Below are 20172 nucleotides of genomic sequence, written 5' to 3'. Positions count from 1 at the left end.
GGGTGACTCTGGTGGTCCATTGATCTCCAACGGAAAACAAGTTGGTGTCGTCTCATGGGGATTCGGCTGTGCCCGTCCACAGTACCCTGGAATCTACTCCAGCGTCGAAAACATGCGCGCATTCATCAAGGAAAAATCTGGAGTTTAAATCATTGATGTAAAATAATGAAACATGAATAAAGATTCACAACCATAATATTTTTGTTTTTTATTATATTATTGCCTGGAGATGTCAACGAATGCTTAATTTGGGAAAAAATGAAAATTTTGTACAAAATTGCAACTAATCTAACCAATATTAAAACATTAGTTAATTTATATTACAAAAAGTTTTATGTATCTTCTTAGAAAAGATCTCTTCAAGAAAAATAAATATGCAATTAAGCAATTTAAAAGCATCAAATTTAGCAATTACGAAGAGACAATACTGTTAATCTTGCAAATTGTAAACGTTCCACTAATGTATAATTGTATTAGTCAAGAATACTGATTTACTATGAAAAAAAAAATGTAAATAAAATAGGACAATAATATATTTAGATTAAGGAGTTAAATTATAATAATAGACAATGTACTTTTCTTGGTTTATAATAAATAATATCAAAATTTATTGTCCAATTTATATTTATTTATATTAAATTTATATATTTTGTCAAAATGACAAGTTATACTAGATAGATTGAATTGGCAATGAAAATTATCACAAAATCTTAAATTGTACTGTTAGATATTGAAGATGGTTTTACTAATATTTTCAACTTTCATTGAAGATTAACTTGTGTTGGAAATAGGTGACATAATATTTGTAGCATTTAGATTAGAATAATAATAATTATAATAAGTAATTGTACTATTGTACCACCTTTTGAAAATGCCTAGTGGAGCATTATTATATTTTTTTTAGAAAATGTCCAAGAAAAAGGAACTATCCTTTAATTTAGTCAGTATGTTAAAGGATGAAAGTTGATAGACTAAATCATCCAATTTTGATATAGTTGACGAAGTTGTCTGATTCAATTGTTAACCGAGAGGATTAGGTTGTTATAAAGTTACTTTCACAGTTTGTGTACTAATACTCTATCAACTGAACTATTGTAGTTGGTCGACAGAATAACAATATTCTACTATATGTACTAAGTACATAACAGGTACATCTGAGGAAATTTAACAAGAATAATAAATTGTATAGATATGAAACTATTTTTATTAATGAAATAAGTATATTATTTGGGCGGAAAGACCTACGGCAAATAGCCTTATGAGCAATTATTTTTGTTTTCATTTATTATTTTTGATATTGTATGGTAATGTTAATTTTTTGCGCGACTGTTACAATAAAGTTATTAAAAAAAATAAACTATTAAACATAATGAATAAAATAAGAACAATGTTAGAATTTTGTATTTAAACAAATAATTGAATAAAAAATCATAATGAAATTATTATTGATTTTTAATCATCTATATATAACTTACTATCAATAGTTAAGGCAAAGAAAAAATGAAACTAGATTGTATGGATCTTAATTAAATCGAAGCAACATTTTTATTAAATTCAAGATAATAAAATGAGTATCGTAAGAAAAATATTTACTTGCCGATAAGATTGATGTGTTCAGCTATATAAGGGTGTGCGAATTATTTCAAATCAGAACCGAAATCATGAAGTTCGCAATTGTAGCTTTGATCGTGGCTGTTGCCTCAGGTAAGATCTAACTATAAAATATTATATAACTTATCTCAAGACATTATTGTATTTTAGCCAATGCTTTGTCCCCACCAAAATTGGATGGTCGCATCGTTGGTGGTGAAACCGTCGACATCGAGGATTTCCCTCATCAATTGTCCCTGCAATACTATGGAAGTCACATCTGTGGCGCTTCCATCATCAGCGGAAAGTTCGCCCTTACCGCTGCTCACTGCACCGATGGGTAAGCTATATAATATCATGGTTGTAATTGTTATATAATAATTGGTAATTTGCAGAACTCCAGCTAGCGTACTCAGCGTTCGTGCTGGATCTTCCATCCAAGGATCCGGTGGACAAGTTGTGAAAGTTGTTAAGGTCCACCAAAACCCAAAATTCAACGCCGTCACCATCGACTATGATGTTTCCGTTTTGGAATTGGAATCCGAAATCAAAATGGGAGCTGGAGCTTCCGCCATCCCTCTTCCTAAAGCTGGTGAAAAGGCCGAAGAAGGTGATGACTCTGTTGTTTCTGGTTGGGGAGCACTTTACGAAGGCGGTGGTTCTCCTTCCCGTCTTCAGGCTGTCCATGTTAAAATCATTGGTCATGACTCTTGCCAAAAGGATTACGGATCAACCGAAATCACCGACCGCATGATCTGCGCCGGAGTTGGCGGTGGAAAGGACGCTTGTCAAGTAATGATAACAAACAATATAGTTTGAAGTTTATATTAATTTTTATTTAATACATTTAGGGTGACTCTGGTGGTCCATTGATCTCCAACGGAAAACAAGTTGGTGTCGTCTCCTGGGGATTCGGCTGTGCCCGTCCACAGTACCCTGGAATCTACTCCAGCGTTGAGAACATGCGTGCATTCATCAAAGAAAAATCTGGAGTTTAAACCATTGATGTAAAATAATGAAACGTGAATAAAGATTCACAACCATAATATTTCTGTTTTTTATTATATTATTGCCTGGAGATGTCAACGGATGTTTACTTTGGGAAAAATGAAAATTTTGTACAAAATTGCAACTAATCTAACCAATATTAAAACATTAGTTAATTTATATTACAAAAAGATTTATGTATCTTTTTAGAAAAGATCTCTTCAAGAAAAATAAATATGCAATTAAGCAATTTAAAAACATAAAATTTAGCAATTATGAAGAGACAATACCGTTAATCTTGCAAATTGTAAACGTTCCACTAAAGTATAATTGTCGTAAGTTTGTAACGTTTATCCATTCAAAAAAATACTGATTTACTATGAAAAAAAATATAAATAAAATAGGACAATAATATTTTTACATTAAGAAGTTAAATTATAATAATAGACAATAAACTTTTCTTGGTTTATAATAAATAATATCAAAATTTATTGTCCAATTTATATTTATTTATATTAAATTTATATATTTTGTCAAAATGGCAAGTTATACTAGATAAATTGAATTGGCAATGAAAATTATCACAAAATCTTAAATTGTACTGATAGATATTGAATTATTTTAGTCCGCATGTTAAAGGATGAATCTTGATAGACTAGATCATCCAATTTTGATATAGTTGACGAAGTTGTCTGATTCAATTGTTAACCAAGAGGACTAGGTTGTTATAAAGTTACTTTCACAGTTTGTGTACTAATACTCTATCAACTGAACTAATTGTAGTTGGTCGACAAAATAAGAATATTATACCATATGTACTAAGTACATATCAGGTACACCTGAGAAAATTTAACAAATTGTATAGATATGTAAATATTTTTATTAATGAAATAAGTATATTATCTGGGCACAACGACCTACAACAAATAGCTTTCTGAGCAATTATTTTTGTTTTCATTTATTATTTTTGATATTGAATCGTAATGTTTATTTTTTTGCGCGACTGTTACAATAAAGTTTATTGTTATATTATTAAAAAAATGAAAAATAAATTGATAAACATAATAAATAAAATAAGAACAATGCTGGAATTTTGTATTTAAACAAATAATTAAATAAAATATCATAATCAAATTATTATTGTTTTTTAATCATCTATATATAACTTACTATCAATAGCTAAGGTAAAGAAAAAATGAAACTATATTCTATGAATCTTAGTTAAATCAAAGCAACATTTTTAATAAATTCAAGATAATAAAATGAGTATTGTAAGAAAAATTTTTACTTGCCGATAAGATTGATGTGTTCAGGTATATAAAGGTATGCGAATTATTTCAAATCAAAACCGAAATCATGAAGTTCGCAATTGTAGCTTTGATCGTGGCTGTTGCCTCAGGTAAGATCTAACTATAAAATATTATATAACTTATCTCAAGATATTATCGTATTTTAGCCAACGCTTTGTTCCCACCAAAATTGGATGGTCGCATCGTTGGTGGTGAAACTGTCGACATCGAGGATTTCCCTCATCAATTGTCCCTTCAATACTATGGAAGTCACATCTGTGGCGCTTCCATCATCAGCGGAAAGTTCGCTCTTACCGCTGCTCACTGCACCGATGGGTAAGCTATATAATATCATGATTGTAATTGTTATATAATAATTGGTAATTTGCAGAACTCCAGCTAGCGTACTCAGCGTTCGTGCTGGATCCTCCATCCAAGGATCCGGAGGACAAGTTGCGAAAGTTTTAAAGATTCACCAGCACCCAAAATACAACAGAAACACCGTCGATTACGATATTTCCGTTTTGGAATTGCAATCAGAAATCAAAATGGGAGCTGGAGCCTCCGCCATTCCCTTGCCTGCGGCTGGTGAACAGTCGAAGGAAGGTGATGACGCTGTTGTTTCTGGATGGGGAGCTCTTTCAGAAGGTGGTGGCTCTCCTTCCCTTCTTCAGGCCGTCCACCTTAAGATGATTGGTCATGATTCTTGCCAGCATGATTATAATCAGAGTCCAAGCAAACCAGAAATCTCTGATCGTATGATCTGCGCCGGTGTTGGTGGAGGAAAGGACGCTTGTCAAGTAATGATAATCTAACAGTATAGTTTGAAGTTTATATTAATTTTTATTTCATAAACTTAGGGTGACTCTGGTGGTCCATTGATCTCCAACGGAAAACAAGTTGGTGTCGTCTCCTGGGGATTCGGCTGTGCCCGTCCAGAATACCCTGGAATCTACTCCAGCGTTGAGAACATGCGTGCATTCATCAAAGAAAAATCTGGAGTTTAAATCATTGATGTAAAATAATGAAACATTAATAAAGATTTAAAACCATAATATTTCTGTCTTTTTTTATATTATGGTCTTGAGTTGGCAACGAATGCTTACTTTGGGAAAAATGATTTTTTTAATAAAATTACAACTAAAGTAACCAATGTTTTAATATTAGTTAATTTATATTACAAAAAGCTACAGGAATTTTTACAACTTATGAATTATGAGTTATTTTTAATTCTGAAGATATTAGTCATAAATAATAAGAAATTGAATAATGATAATAGAAAATAATGAAAATTATTGTAACAGTGATAATAAAAACAAATAAAAAAATAATTAACTGTTAAAACTGTTTTTTGACTACATGTCTTTCAGTCTTAAATTTTTATATTTTTTATTAATTCTAGATAATTTGCAGTTATATAAATCAAATGACAAATTATGAAAGTTAATGCAATTATAATTGATAATTAATTTATAAAATATATATATTGTAAAATATATATATATAGCTTGATGAATTTTCTTTTGGGAATGGTTAAGAAATAAGGAAGTGATATTGTAGATTCTCTTAATTCCCGAAGTTTTTTTTCAATCTCGAGATTTCAGATAGAAAGTTCGAAAAATCGCGGAATTTCACATGTATTCGTTCTTCGTTTCATATAGAACTCCTTTTTAATTGATAATATTTTGTAGGGTTCTACTGCTTTTATAGATTTAAGGATACAATTATTGCATTTGCTAAAGAGATTCTTGATAAAATCATTAGTATTTGATTTTAAATCTGTATAAATAAAATAAAATTGGTTAATCAAATCTGGTTGATTATGAACCAAAAATATTTTAGTTTAATAAAACTACCCATATTTATATGTTCGGTCGTTTGTTTTAATTATTTTTGGTAATTTTTTTAGCAAACACATTGTTAATTGTCCTAGATTAAAACGTAAATCTTAGGAGTCGGTATATAAAAATCAATCAATCTCCCGAGATTTCGTTCCCGGTAAATGTATACATTTCATTTTTAAAAGATTAGTTCTGAACATTTATTAATGAAATATATATATATTTATTGGTAAAAATTTAAATTAATCTGTTAAAAAATATGTACTTTATAGATAAGTATACAATAATTTCTAAATAAAATAATATTTCACTAGAAATTCTAATTCCTATGAAATATTATTTCAAAATGTTTATATTGTTTACTTATCATCTATTTATAACTAACTATTAATAGCTACTAGTAAAAATTAAAATCTTTAATACCTGTCGATAAGATATAAGTTTGGCACTATATAATGCATATACAAATTTTGTTGGAGTTAAAACCACAACCATGAACATCGCAATTGTAGTTCTTTTTGTAGCAGTCGTTGGCACTGGTAAGGAAAATTTATAATTTTCTATTAAATAATATTTTTATAACAAATATTATTTAATATTAGCTAACGCCTTGTTTCCACCGAAATTGGACGGTCGTATCGTTGGTGGTGAATCCGTTGACATCGAGGATTTCCCTCATCAATTGTCACTGCAATACTATGGAAGTCACATATGTGGCGCTTCCATCATCAGCGGAAAGTTCGCCCTTACCGCTGCTCACTGCACCGATGGGTAAATTAAATAACTTCATAGTTGTAATTGTAATATTAATAATTGGTAATTTGCAGAAATCCAGCTAACGTACTCAGCGTCCGCGCTGGATCTTCCTTCCAAGGATCCGGAGGACAAGTTGTGAAAGTTTTAAAGATTCACCAGCACCCAAAATACAACAAGAATACCGTCGATTTCGATATTTCCGTTTTGGAATTGCAATCGGAAATCAAAATGGGAGCTGGAGCCTCCGCCATTCCCTTGCCTGAGGCTGGTGAAAAGTCGAAAGAAGGTGATGACGCTGTTGTTTCTGGATGGGGAGCTCTTTCAGAAGGTGGTAGCTCTCCTTCCCTTCTTCAGGCCGTCCACCTTAAAATGATTGGTCATGATTCTTGCCAGCATGATTATAATCAGAGTCCAAGCAGACCAGAAATCTCTGATCGTATGATCTGCGCCGGTGTTGGTGGAGGAAAAGACGCTTGCCAAGTAATGATAATCTATCAGTATATTTTGAAGTTTGTGCTAATTTTTCTTTCGCAAACTTAGGGTGACTCTGGTGGTCCATTGATTTCCAACGGAAAACAAGTCGGTGTCGTCTCCTGGGGATTCGGCTGTGCCCGTCCAGAATACCCTGGAATCTATTCCAGCGTTGAAAACCTGCGTGCATTCATCAAGGAAAAATCTGGAGTGTAAACATTTAAATAATAGAAGTTGTATGTAGTTTCATCAAAAAATATCTGAATAACATTTTTTCTATATCAATATCTAATTTTACATATTAATTTTTAAATTATTTTTTGTTTTTTTTTTCTCTTGTGTATAATTTGGCCAATAAATGATGATTATTATTACAAGTAATTAATGACAAAAAGAAGAAACATTTTCCAAAATCTTTCTTAATACATGTGAACCTTTTAGTTAAAGACCTAGGTAATATTATATTTTTTTAATTTAATATATTTGTATTATTCTATTCAGTTTTTATGTTGTAATTGAGTTCTACTTCAATAAATATTATTATTAATATTGACATATATTTTATTGATATAAATAATAAAGAAAATTAATAAAATGCAACATATTTGAAGATGATAGAATATATTATTAGTTTCATTTAATTGTTAAGAAAACTTTACAATTTCCACATTTCTTGTAATAGGAAGTATACTCTAAAATATTGAAGGATTCATTAATATTTTCAGACGCTTTATAAATAAAATATTGCCTGCAGTGAAAACTAAGGACAGAGTGGCTGGCGCATATAGCTTTCATGATTTTGTTATGAACTGCATGGATGTGGCCACACTTTTATATAAAATACATGTATCATTACTAATATATTGTCCTTATTATTTATGACAATTTTCAGAAATATATCTTTATTATCTTCTATACAATATTAATATATTTAATTTATTGTAAACTTATAAAAATATAATAATATTTCTTTGTAAATTTAAAAGATTCAAATATTTTTTTTTAAATAAGAATTTACAATTTTGAAATAATATCTTACGGTAAAAGTACATAACTGGTAAATGTATACATTCACTGGCTTGGTTGGTTAATGTAAATTCAACTTGCATTTCCGAGAAATGTATACATTTACCTAATGACATCGGTAAATGCTTATATAGGTTTACATATTAAAATTACTAAAATTATTAACTCATAGTCAATAGACATAAAAAGTCCATACTATTAAGTTATTTAATTGTAAAGGTGATTTTGGTGAATTCATTCTATTTTTTCTTATAATTAACCTTTGGATTAATATAGAAACTTCCATGGTTCTATAATTCTATACTTATCAATTATCTATTTAATAACCGTTACAATGATACACATGGTTTTATTGTACACTTATATGTCTGTAGTTATTTATATAATTATAAAATTGTGGCAATATATCTCTTATTATATTAAAAAAAATGTACTTTTTTTTATAACAAAATACTTTAATCATTATTGTTTTTTTTCTAACATTTTTCTAATTAGTTTTAATTTTTTAAAAATAAAATCTAAATATTGGGTATTTATAGAATATGTTAAAATTGAAAATGCAAATATAAATTCTATATTTACTGTTAAATATAATTTACTGTTAACATTCCAAACGGAAATTGATTGTTCTGCCCTAATAGTTTGCTAATTCCATTATTTTAGTAATTTGAATATCTCATGTATTGTACATTTAATCAATTTCTATTTTTAATTTTTTTATTTAATTTTATATTAATCGAATGATTGAAACGTGGATTATATATGAGAATCCAGTTATTAATAGATCGTGCTTGAAATAACTTTCCAAAAATAAAATAAAATAATATTCTTGCCATTGTATTCAAATTGAAGCCTTTTACAGATTAGAAACCAGGGAATCACGCGTTCAAAGATAAGGAAGTACTTTCAGTATAAATTGGGGACCCTGATGGGCTACAATCAAACCGACTCAAAATGTTCAAGTTGGCTTTAGTCTCAGCCCTCGTGGCTCTCGCAGCTGGTTAGTTTATTTGTTACATTGACCAAAAAAAAATATAATTTACTTATAATTATTTTGTTTGTAGCATCCCCAATGACCCCACGTTTGGATGGTCGCATCGTTGGTGGTGAAACCGTTGTAATCGAAGATTTCCCATACCAATTGTCTCTTCAATACTACGGAAGCCACATCTGCGGTGCTTCCATCGTCAGCAAGAACTTCGCCGTGACCGCCGCTCACTGCACCAATGGGTAAGTACTAAAATTTCAAAGCTTTCATGACACATGGTATTAACTGTAAATTGCAGATCCCCAGCTTCCACTTTGAGCGTCCGCGCTGGATCTTCCATCAAGGGATCCGGTGGACAAGTTGTCCAAGTTAAGGCCGTTTACCAAAACCCTAAATTCAACAACTACAACATCGATTACGACATCTCCGTTTTGGAACTTTCCGAACCATTGAACTTTGGAGCTGGTGCTCAACCAGTCGGTTTGCCAAGATTGAACCAAGAAGTCCCAGCTGGCTCTGACTCCGTTGTTTCCGGATGGGGTGCCCTTACTGAAGGTGGTGGCTCTCCTTCCCAACTCCAAGCCGTCCATGTTGGAATCATCTCCCAGGAGGAATGCAAGAAGGCTTATGGAGACAGCGCCATCACCGACCGTATGATCTGCGCTGGAGTTAACGGAGGTGGCAAAGACGCTTGCCAAGTATGTCATTTCTTATGGTTAACAGTTTAAAGTTCGGTTATTTACTTTGATTTTATTTATTACTAGGGTGACTCTGGTGGCCCACTCGTCGTCGATGGACAACTCGTTGGTATTGTTTCCTGGGGATACGGATGCGCCCGCCCAACCAGCCCAGGAGTCTATTCCAGCGTATCAAACATGCGTGACTACATCACTGAAAATGCCGGAATCTAAATTACCTAACCTTTGACAATGAAAAAAAATCTAAAAAAAAGCATTAAAAAATTAAAAATTATATATTTGGTATTTAATTTCCATCCTCTCCACATAATATATTTGAAAAATATCAAATTTCTTAAAATATTTTCTTACTAATTTCTAAAATACGATTCAGTTGAATGTTTAAATCCTACAACAATATTGAGTTCTGCTTTGAAATATCGTTTATATTATGTATTTAGCACATACTAATAACACTATCTTATAGCACACTTTAACTTATCCACATCACATTGAAATTATGATGATATTTATTTTGATATTTACACTTAAAATCTACGGCAAAAAGATTTTTTAAAGAAATGAAAGGTGCACCAATTGGAAATTACTAAGCAATAATTACCAAGAAATAAATAAATGCATTTAAATTAAAAATAATTAAAGCATCAAAATTATCATTAAATATATATTCAGTTGGGATAATTTAGTAAATATTCACTGAATTTATAATCAAATTTCTTAATTTCTAAAAGTATGTTCATATTAATTATATTTCGACCTTTGAAATACAAGGAAATCATTTTAAAAAAATACATCAATAGATCGCATAATGCGGGCTGAACCGGCCTGTTTGAAACCAGACTAATATAAGATTTTAAAACTACATCAAAAATAAAAATACAAAAAATGTCTGAACTGTATATGATAAAAAAAAAACAAGATCATGTATGTATAAGAAAGAATGTTGTGTAGTATTTTTTGAGAATTTGTTTTTAATTTTCAGAATTCATTTTTTTTTTATGATAACAGCACAATTTGAGTTATAATTATTTTAATTTGTATGTATTTTTAGCATTACAAATTTTAAATAAGGAAGTACATATTAAAAGTACAATTTTTTAAATGTAATAATTTTAATAAACTCTTAATCCTTTTAAGTATATTTTGGTAATAACCAATTATGATATGAAATTAATTAGTTGTCTGCATTTTAATTAAAAAAAAATAAATTAATTTTCTTTAAACATAAAAATACATATGTATATAGCTAAAGTTTTCAATATTTATTTGAGTTCTACAAGTGCATTTGTACTTTTATCACTTAAAGTGATTACCGATTTTCTAATAATTTTTTATAGATTGTGATAAGGTCAGTAGACAAGTGTTTTGGGAATGTATTAATCAATAATAAAAAAACAAAAATAGTTAGTTTGTAAATAAAGTTTTATTGAGTGTTGTGTAAAATAAACGTAAATCACGCACGTACAAATGCAATTACAGGACAAGAGTCATATTTAATTAATTTTCAATTACGCTGGAAGCGACTGGCATAAATTAGAACAAGCATCGACATGTGAATTATTACTTGAAGTAAATGTTTAGTTTTGGGGAGCATTGCAGCAATAAAGCTTAAACCTGTGAAACATATAGGTCAACAATTCCTGGCACCGTTTCTAATTATCATAACTGTGTGTCCGGTCGTACAGTACGAAGCTGCGCGCAATCTGATCCTGGGCCATTACGTAATTGCGTTAATTACTTGCAGCGTTGGGAGTCAATGAGATTAACATTATCGGCTGACGATGGCGAACGAAATGGACCCATCACCAAATGAAATAAATCTACAAAACTATATATAACAATATTTTACACAGTGCGGTTTCGATCAATCCGGATTTACTATAGTCCGGTTTTGATCATCAAAACATACTAAATTTTGTGTAATCCGAAATCGTTTTATTTGGGATATAAATTCAATGCACATTTGAAATATCTTGAAAAATGAATATAAAGGTATTGTATCTAATGTATTTTTAATAAGAAATATAAATACATAACTCATAATGAAACTATTTAAACAATATACAAATTTTCAAATATTTCCACCCTACATATTTATATGAATAGTAATATCTGCCCACAAAAATATTGGGATAAAATACGCTTATCAAAATTTGATACTAATATTTTGATAATAAAATAGCATTTTTTTAATGTGATGTAATGTGAATAAACTTTTTATTGTATTGGATTTTATAATCGTGTTAGAGCGTAAGCTTATTGTAAAAAATATATTGTTATATGAATTATATTTGTATATGTAAATAAATAAATCTGTTTTTATTAGAGCTGAAATTATAATTGAAATATAAACTTTAACATTAGCAATATCGTGTAATGTGAATATCCTTGTTAATATGTTGAATGTAATTTTATAATCATGTTAGAGCAGAATTGTGTTTAGTAATTCCGTACTATACAAACGACACTTGTTTATAGTAATTATAGTTTGTAGAATGGAATTATCGACCTAACTTACATTTCAAAAATATGCATCATGTTGTATAAGATTAGATGATAAATTTTCAAATTGTGTAAAAGAAAAATTGTGTTATAAAAGTGATCCATATATGTATATGAATCAATTCAAAAATCGTTTTTAGTGTAAATCATAAATAACTACAGCTTGAGAACTTTAAACTTTTAAAATATCGTGTTATGTAAATATGGCACAATATTATTACATCCAATTCTCTAATTGTGTTAGACTGAAACCGTGTTAAAAAAAATCTGTGCGAATGACTAAATGCGTTCACAATTATATGTATTAGTAATAATTTTACTAATTAGTAGTAAACTTAGAAATGAAGACTTCAATAAGCTAATTTACAATACCGTGTTATATGAATTTATATTTATCGTGTTAGATATAATTCTATAATATAACTAAATCGTGTTGCAAAATTACCGTTATATATGAGAAGTACATGTTTATATATGAGTGATAACATAAAATTTCAATAATCTTTGTTTTTTTTTTTAAATACGTTTATGTAAATATGACTAAAAATTCGATGTTGCACGAATGATTTCTGTTTATATTATATATGTATGGAAAAATTCGTTTCCGGTTTTGGAGAAGCGCTCGATTTTCCGGGTTCTATAACGCTATTACAAATCCAAAATTTGACAATAGAAGTGTCGGCTCCAGGGATTGCTATCCCCTCGATCCCTCGGGCTGTGGCAGCTCCATTACCAGCATGCAAGAGGCCTATTGGAAATAACATAAAATCAAAGCATTTCAAACAAATTACTTACTTTTTCATCTACTAACATCAATCAATCAAAGTCATGTCAAGAAAACGGATGTAAACATGTTTATTTTTTAAATTAAAATGTGTTAATTGATATCGAATTTCTTAAATTAAAAATTGCATTGATTTGATACAATAATAAATTTTTATATATCTATAATTCTTAAAATAAAATATTTTGAAATAAAACTATACTTGTTGCACCAATTATGCAATAAATCAAATAATTAATACATAAAACTAGAGTGGACAGATCTATGGTCAATGGCCCAAGAAAATAATTATTTTGTTTATAATTATGATTAACGAGAAAAAATATATTAAGCAACATTTTTCACGGTATTATTTTAAAAGAAGTTTTATTATGTAAGAATTTATTTTTTTTTTTCGAAAATTTCACGCCAAATGAAATATATTTCTTGCTATGGGATAGTTACAATAAATATTGTACACAAATGTGTTAAATATAAAAATATCAATTTGATATAAACTACATTGTACGGTCAATAATTTCAACATATGACATTATTATGTAGGCAACCCAATATACAATCTATTACGCAAAACTTCAATTTTACCATTTACTTACATTTTTGTACAATAACTTTCAGTACAAAAATTATTATAAATAATTTATTATAATAATTTCTAAAATATTCCGTTTATTCAATTCGTAAATATTAATAATAAACATGAACAATTAAAAAAAATAAGATAAAGATAATGTACAATAATTGCACGTCTAAAACAATAGATTATACGTATTTGAATGCTATTGATAAATTATACGAAATCACACTGTAAATGTATACCTGATTCATCCTATTCATAAATGACGTTTACTACTAATAGGGCACTCGACCGGACTTAATGGATCCTAGTTAAATATGAAACACTATTAAGTGCGTTACAAATGCATAATGAGTGTACGGCCTTCTGCATATTTTAGAAAACTAGAACCCGGCTGCTTATACTGATTTATTTAAGGTCCGAAGCTTAAATGCCCTTTATTATTTATACTGAACGGACTTCCTCCGCCTTATTAAAATCTCAACTTCTGCTGTACTAAATACTTAATTTCAATAGTAATCAGAAAGTGTTGTCAGGTAAAATCGAAGAAATAAATAATACAGTTTAATTATCAAATATTGATGTCATAAACGAAGCGTTACCATTTAAATTTGTAGAAAATTTTATTTATGTTTTCCATGTCAGTTTTTCTTTAATAATCTTATGATGATGGCTACAAAATTTTATTTTAAATATTTATAAATACATTATTTCAATAGTTATCAAAAAATATGTTATTTATTTGATAAAATTGAAGAAGTTTAATTATGAAATATTGGATGTGCTAATATTAGCATTTAATTGACAATAAAAAAAAATGTTTTTTGAATGCTGTTTTTGGTATTTAAGGACATGAAAATTCATAATAACTATGACTTTTTAAAATATGAGCCGTTATTTTAGAAAGTGTTATAAGTCTATTTTTGGAGAAAATGACACTTATACCGCATTTATAATTATACATTGATTGAAGCACGATTTCATGATAAACTAATCAAAAGAATTTTGCTGTATAATGTTATTGCAAAAATATTATTTTAGAAATAAGTCCATTTCTAATAATATTAAAAGTTAAAAAACAACTTTATAATTGAAACTTCAGTTTTTGTTGTTGACGATTCATTTTTCATCACCAAATATTAATTCGTTGTGTTAATTCAATCTTTTTCAATTTATGTAAACATCGAGATTCTTGATGATTATCAGTGACTATCAGATATTGTGTGCGACACATACAAATTACAACAATCTCTACATCTGTTATTTTATTGAATTGTGATTTTGATTTTACCATCATAAAATTTAGTAGAATGACCAGAACGCTGGTTACCTTAGAGTGTAATATCTCCAGAACATATTTTTAAACTAATTTATACACTTTACATGTTTCTTTCTAAACCTCATCAGCTTTCTTGCCTTTACGGAAATAAAAAAGTAAAATATGTCGTAAATAGTATTCGAATTAATTGAATATATTTTCAAGTTTCATATATATTTTCACTATGTAATTTTTTTATCAAAATTATAGATTTTAATATTTAATTGAATAATTGATTTAGATTTCGAAATATATTATTTATTTTATACATATATTTTATTACATTTTTAAATACATAATGTTTCTTTTTTAATTTAACTGATTGTTACATTGTCACATTGATTTGGACAATTCCTGGGGTCATTTATAACACATTTGTAATTATATTATTGTTTACACTTTGTGACTCACTATTTGTCACGGTTGTATCTAAAAAAATCTTAATAAACTTATATTTTCAAAAAACAAGTTAATGTTGTCTCACCTATATACGTAGATAATTCCATATCTGCTAGATAGGTTGCATCTATCTTCCCACTAATAGGCGTTTCAAATAAAATTTCTGAAAAGTCGTATTACCTGGGAGTTTGCTCCTCCACCTGGGAAAAGTAGTATTCTCTATGAGTTTCTTCCTCAGTCTCTGTATGCGTTTCATCCTGCATCGTCTGGGAAAAACCATTCCTTACGAGTTTTCTGCTCAGACTCTGTATACGTTTGATACTGCATAGTCTGTGAAATGCCGCATTCTCTGCAAGTTTCCTGCTCATTCTTTTTATTCTCCTTCACCTGTTTTTTGAGAGATTTTAAACTATTGCTTATCAACAATTCCTTTCTCATAGATATCTCTACAGTATTTTTGAGTTTCTTCTAGCCAATCTTAATTACTTTCATTCTCTCTTGTTTGATTCTATCGCAACAAAGTATCCCAATCTACAATTCTTTTTGATGCTGGTCGATATGATAAAATGCTAGTTCAACTGATCTTCGAATACTGACTGAAAATTTGTTTCTCATCTTATATATACCTTCTGATTCCCTTTTGGAATCATATCTTTTGGTACCTGATCCACAATTATTTCAAATAGTTTTATTAATAATAAAAAACTGTCAATTTATTATTAGAAGTTTCGAATTCACAAACCTTTTATTGCTCTAATATAACTACAAACTCTGTAAATTTATATGTAATTTATCATAAAAAATATTATGCTATGTAAATAAAGCTATGTAAATCGTAACAGGATTAATAGTAAATTTGAAGCATACTCTTTGGTACCTAACAAAATATTTTTTTTATTGCTTTAATATAATTACGAAATTTGTAATTTAAGGATATTTAAGATTTGTCGAAATTTCTTAATAAAGCTATGTAAAATATTATCTATATCTATGCAACATTGGTAGTAATTAGATAATTAAAATATTATTTCTTGTTGATATTTTAAAATGCTAGTTCAACTGATCTTCGAATATTGTTAGTATTTACTTTATGGTAAGGAAATTAATTATTTTTCAATTAAATGTAATATCTACAGAACATATTTTTTAAACTAATTTATAAAAGTGAAACATGTCGTAAATGTTCGGTTTAGCATTCCAGTTAAAAATGACTCTAAACTAAACAAACAAAATTATGCGCCATTAGATTCTAAAAAAAAGATAAAAGTGACATCTTTCAAATGACAAATGAAAAATGTAATAAAATTTTCAGAAATCCTTCAAAACAAATATAATGCTGTATATTTGTAAAAATCTATTTTATGCCAGCTCAATATATGGGTAAAATTTAAAAAGTAAATTAAATTATTAAATTAAAAAATAAATTTCTAAAAGTAACTAGTTTCTTCAGGGTTGACAAGGGGTAAGGAATATCTATGATATAGGGAGATTTAAAGGAATATTTTAATAATAATGTTTAAATCGACAAAATAATAAAAATTGCTATATTTAAATGCAAAGAATATATGTTTATATTAAATTTATTTTAGTATTAAAAGAAAGTACAAAATGAAACATGTTTACAAAAATATATTCGGGGATCCCCAAAGTAACAAAATACAATCATCATGAAGCCAGCGGATCCTAAACACGTGCATTATTGCCTTAATGAATAAATTGCAACTGTGTAATCTTATTTAATAATTATTTAAACCTCACAACTCTTCTCAAAGTATGTTCCATTATAAAGAAGCTAATGATGTCTCATTAGTACTAATATACTGAAAGAATTCCACATCCACATCTGATCGGTAGGTTGCACTTATCTCCCCATTAATAGGCATTGGCGTATTCATCAAGCTAAATTGTAGCACTGGATTATAAGTAGGAGTTTCTGAAAAGTCGTATTCCCTGGGATATACTGTTCGTTCTGCATTGTCTCGGAAAAGTCATATTCCCTTCGAGTTTCCTCCTCAATCTCTATATGCGTTTTGTCCTGAATCGTCTGGGAAAAGTAGTATTCCCTGCGAGTTTCCTCCTCAGTCTCTGTATGCGTTTCATCCTATATCGTCTGGGAAATGCGATGTATCATGCGAGTTTCCTGCTCATTCTTTTTGTCCTTCATCACCTGTCTTTTGAGAGATTTTAAATTAATGTGTATCAGCAATTCCTTTCTCATACATATCTCTTCAGTGTTTCTTAGTTTTTTAAGGCAATCTTAATTATATTCATTCTTTCTCGTCTGCTTTCACACCATTTCGTCCTTCCATCGCAACAAAGTAGTTCTTGTTGAAATGTTAAAATGCTATTTCAACTGATCTTCGAATAATTTAATTGACCCTCAAAATTATTCAAGTCAATTTATTGCGAGTTGTTCAGAATTTGCAATTATATATTAATTATTTTTTATTTTTGGAATAAAATACTGCTTATAGTATAAAACTTAAATATTGACGAAAATTCTTATAATCGATCATCTTAGACAAGACCAATTATAAAACAACAATGCAGTAAATTAGAAATTCTTATTTAAGGAAATAATATAATAAAAATATGTTGAGAAATTAACACAAAAATATGTGTATGTTAAATAGTTAATATAGAATTTGTATTAAATAAAATGCTTAAAAATAGATTATTAGTTACGAAAAAAATACTTTATAAATAAAAATGCGGTAACGCATATTGTGATTAATTTTCTAATTGACCTATACAATAATTAATTATATCAATTTTTTATGATTTTGAACAAAATATGTCAATATGTAACATTTTTACAAACCAAATATTAGTATCTATATTTACTTTATGATATAGAACCAATTATTAATAACCAGGTAATAACAGAAAAGTTAATCAACTATTTATTATTCTCCACTTTCTTAATATTTCATTTATTTTATCGTATAAATAAAATATATGTTTAAAATTTCACTATATTTCAGGCACATATGTAGTTTCCAAAAGAAATATGCAGACGTTTATGCTCTAAATAAATAAAACGAGAAAAAGTGGATAGATTAATAATTTATTTTACTCTGATAAAAAATGAATGCATTTTAAAAAATCTAATAAAATAAACACATTTCAGATATTAAAATGATACAAAGCTATTCCTTTTTAACCCAGTTATATTTTAAAGTTGATTTCACTTTCTTATTCATATCAGTTTTCGCCTCACGCAGAGTTTTGGCTTATAGAACTTTTGGTTCTTATCAGCAAAAATTAGTGAAAGTTTTGCTATTTTGCAAACTCCAAAATACATTGTAATCTAAATGGTAAAAGGTCAGGGCTACATCTTTTGCCAAAAAAACTCCCATACTTTTTCACGAATTACCAAAGTGTGAGAATTTGCATAGTGGAACACAATTTGCTAATTCTGGTCCTTTTTCTTTGATTGCTTGATCGTTTGGTTCTTTGAGAGCAGCTCAAAATACACAACAAATATAATCTTTTCAAATTGATAGAACGATCTTTTTTGATGTAATTCAGCTTTCGATGTGATTTGTATTAGTTCATTATGCTTAAATCATGGACGTTTTCGATTTATGTTATCATAATCACCAGTATTGATTTGTTTAAAAAAAGTGATAGTTTCATTACGTTTTAGATAGATATTGTGTTAAATTAATATTTTTCAATTTATGCAAATATCGAGATTCTTGATTATTATCACTGATTATCAGTTTTTGTGTGTGCCACATTTAATTTTTTGCAATCTCTAGATTAGTTATATAACGATTGAATTATGTCTTTGATTTGATCATCATAAACATTAGTAGAACGACCAGAATTTTGGTTATTTTTGTTGTGTAATATCACCAGAACAGAGTTTTTAAACCCATTCATATCTTTTACGGAAATAAAAAAAATAAAATATGTTGATAATATTTGGTTAAAATTAACTCAACTAAATAAACAAAATTACGCGCAATTAGATTCTAAAAAAAGATAAAAGTGACATTTATCAAATGACAGAAACAAAGATATAATAAAATTGACAGAATTCTTCCAAACTATTATAACGCTAACATTCATAGATAAAATTAAAAATTAAATTACATTAAAAATATCTCAAAGTAAATGATATCTCTGATATGGGGAGATTAATATAACGAATGGGGCGATGTAAAGACAAATTTTGGTTTATTGAAAGGAATATTTTAATTATAATGTTTAAATCAACAAAATAATCAAAATTGCTATATGTAAATGCAAAGAATATATGTTTATTTTAAATTAATTTTATTATTAAAAGCAAATAAAAGTACAAAATGGAACATGTTTACAAAAAAAATATTCGGTGATCCCCAAAGTAACTAAAAACAATAATCATGAAGCCAACGGAAGCCTCAATGAATTCCATTATAAAGAAGTTAATGCTGTCTCATTAGTACCTATATACTGAAAGTATTCCATATCCACATCTGATCGATAGGTTGCACTTATCTCCCCATTAATTGACGTATTCATCAAACTAAATTGTAGTATAATGGGTCCTCTTATTGTATTTATAATTATACATTGAACTTTGTTGAATATTTTTATAAAAAAAAATACAAAAAATATGAAATTGTATGTATGCGTGTAATATATAAATATCTCTCATAGTATGGATCAATATGTCGCACTGCTAGAAACCGCAATAATCGAATACTTTAAAACCGGATAAATATAAAGTAGACAGAAAAAACAATCATAATGTTGACTATTTTTTCAGAATTTATAGTGTTTTTCAAAATAAAAATATAATTATACATTATAATTTGTTTTGATAGTAATTGTGCTATTAGTTTGGGCTAATTAGTAGACTGATTTCGAAATATATTATTTATTTTATACATATATTTTATTACATTCCTCAGAATTCCCTTTATATATAAACTCTTATAGACTGTCATTAGTCT

At 28.3% G+C, this 20172-nt stretch overlaps 3 protein-coding genes across 3 annotated transcripts; all 3 read left to right on the top strand.

Annotated features, from left to right (window-relative positions):
• Positions 1-7: 7 nt before the first annotated feature.
• Positions 8-4873, top strand: LOC108560725 (transmembrane protease serine 9-like; the record flags this gene model as incomplete). Its single annotated transcript, XM_017918392.1, has 9 exons — positions 8-142; positions 1605-1704; positions 1762-1930; positions 1986-2382; positions 2442-2582; positions 3901-3976; positions 4034-4202; positions 4258-4666; positions 4727-4873. Coding segments are annotated over 9 exons (1743 nt in total), but the record flags the coding sequence as incomplete, so codon positions are not given.
• A 1308-nt stretch (positions 4874-6181) lies between these two features.
• LOC108560740 (trypsin-2-like) lies at positions 6182-7219 on the top strand. The gene is made up of 4 exons (XM_017918409.1): positions 6182-6246; positions 6310-6478; positions 6535-6943; positions 7004-7219. Exons 1-4 carry the CDS (start codon positions 6201-6203, stop codon positions 7148-7150), a joined length of 771 nt encoding a protein of 256 aa, XP_017773898.1. The 5' UTR covers positions 6182-6200; the 3' UTR covers positions 7151-7219.
• Positions 7220-8876: 1657 nt separating this feature from the next.
• LOC108560741 (trypsin-7-like) lies at positions 8877-9920 on the top strand. Its single transcript, XM_017918410.1, has 4 exons — positions 8877-8960; positions 9025-9190; positions 9247-9646; positions 9713-9920. The coding sequence occupies exons 1-4, from the start codon at positions 8915-8917 to the stop codon at positions 9857-9859; spliced, it is 759 nt and encodes a 252-aa protein (XP_017773899.1). The 5' UTR covers positions 8877-8914; the 3' UTR covers positions 9860-9920.
• Positions 9921-20172: the final 10252 nt, after the last annotated feature.

This window comes from Nicrophorus vespilloides, unplaced genomic scaffold (assembly GCF_001412225.1).
Source record: "Nicrophorus vespilloides isolate i.1.1-1 unplaced genomic scaffold, Nicve_v1.0, whole genome shotgun sequence".
NCBI classification, from domain to species: Eukaryota; Metazoa; Arthropoda; class Insecta; order Coleoptera; family Silphidae; genus Nicrophorus; species Nicrophorus vespilloides.
Note: the sequence above shows the minus strand (reverse complement) of the source record. Positions and strands in the feature narration are given on the sequence as shown.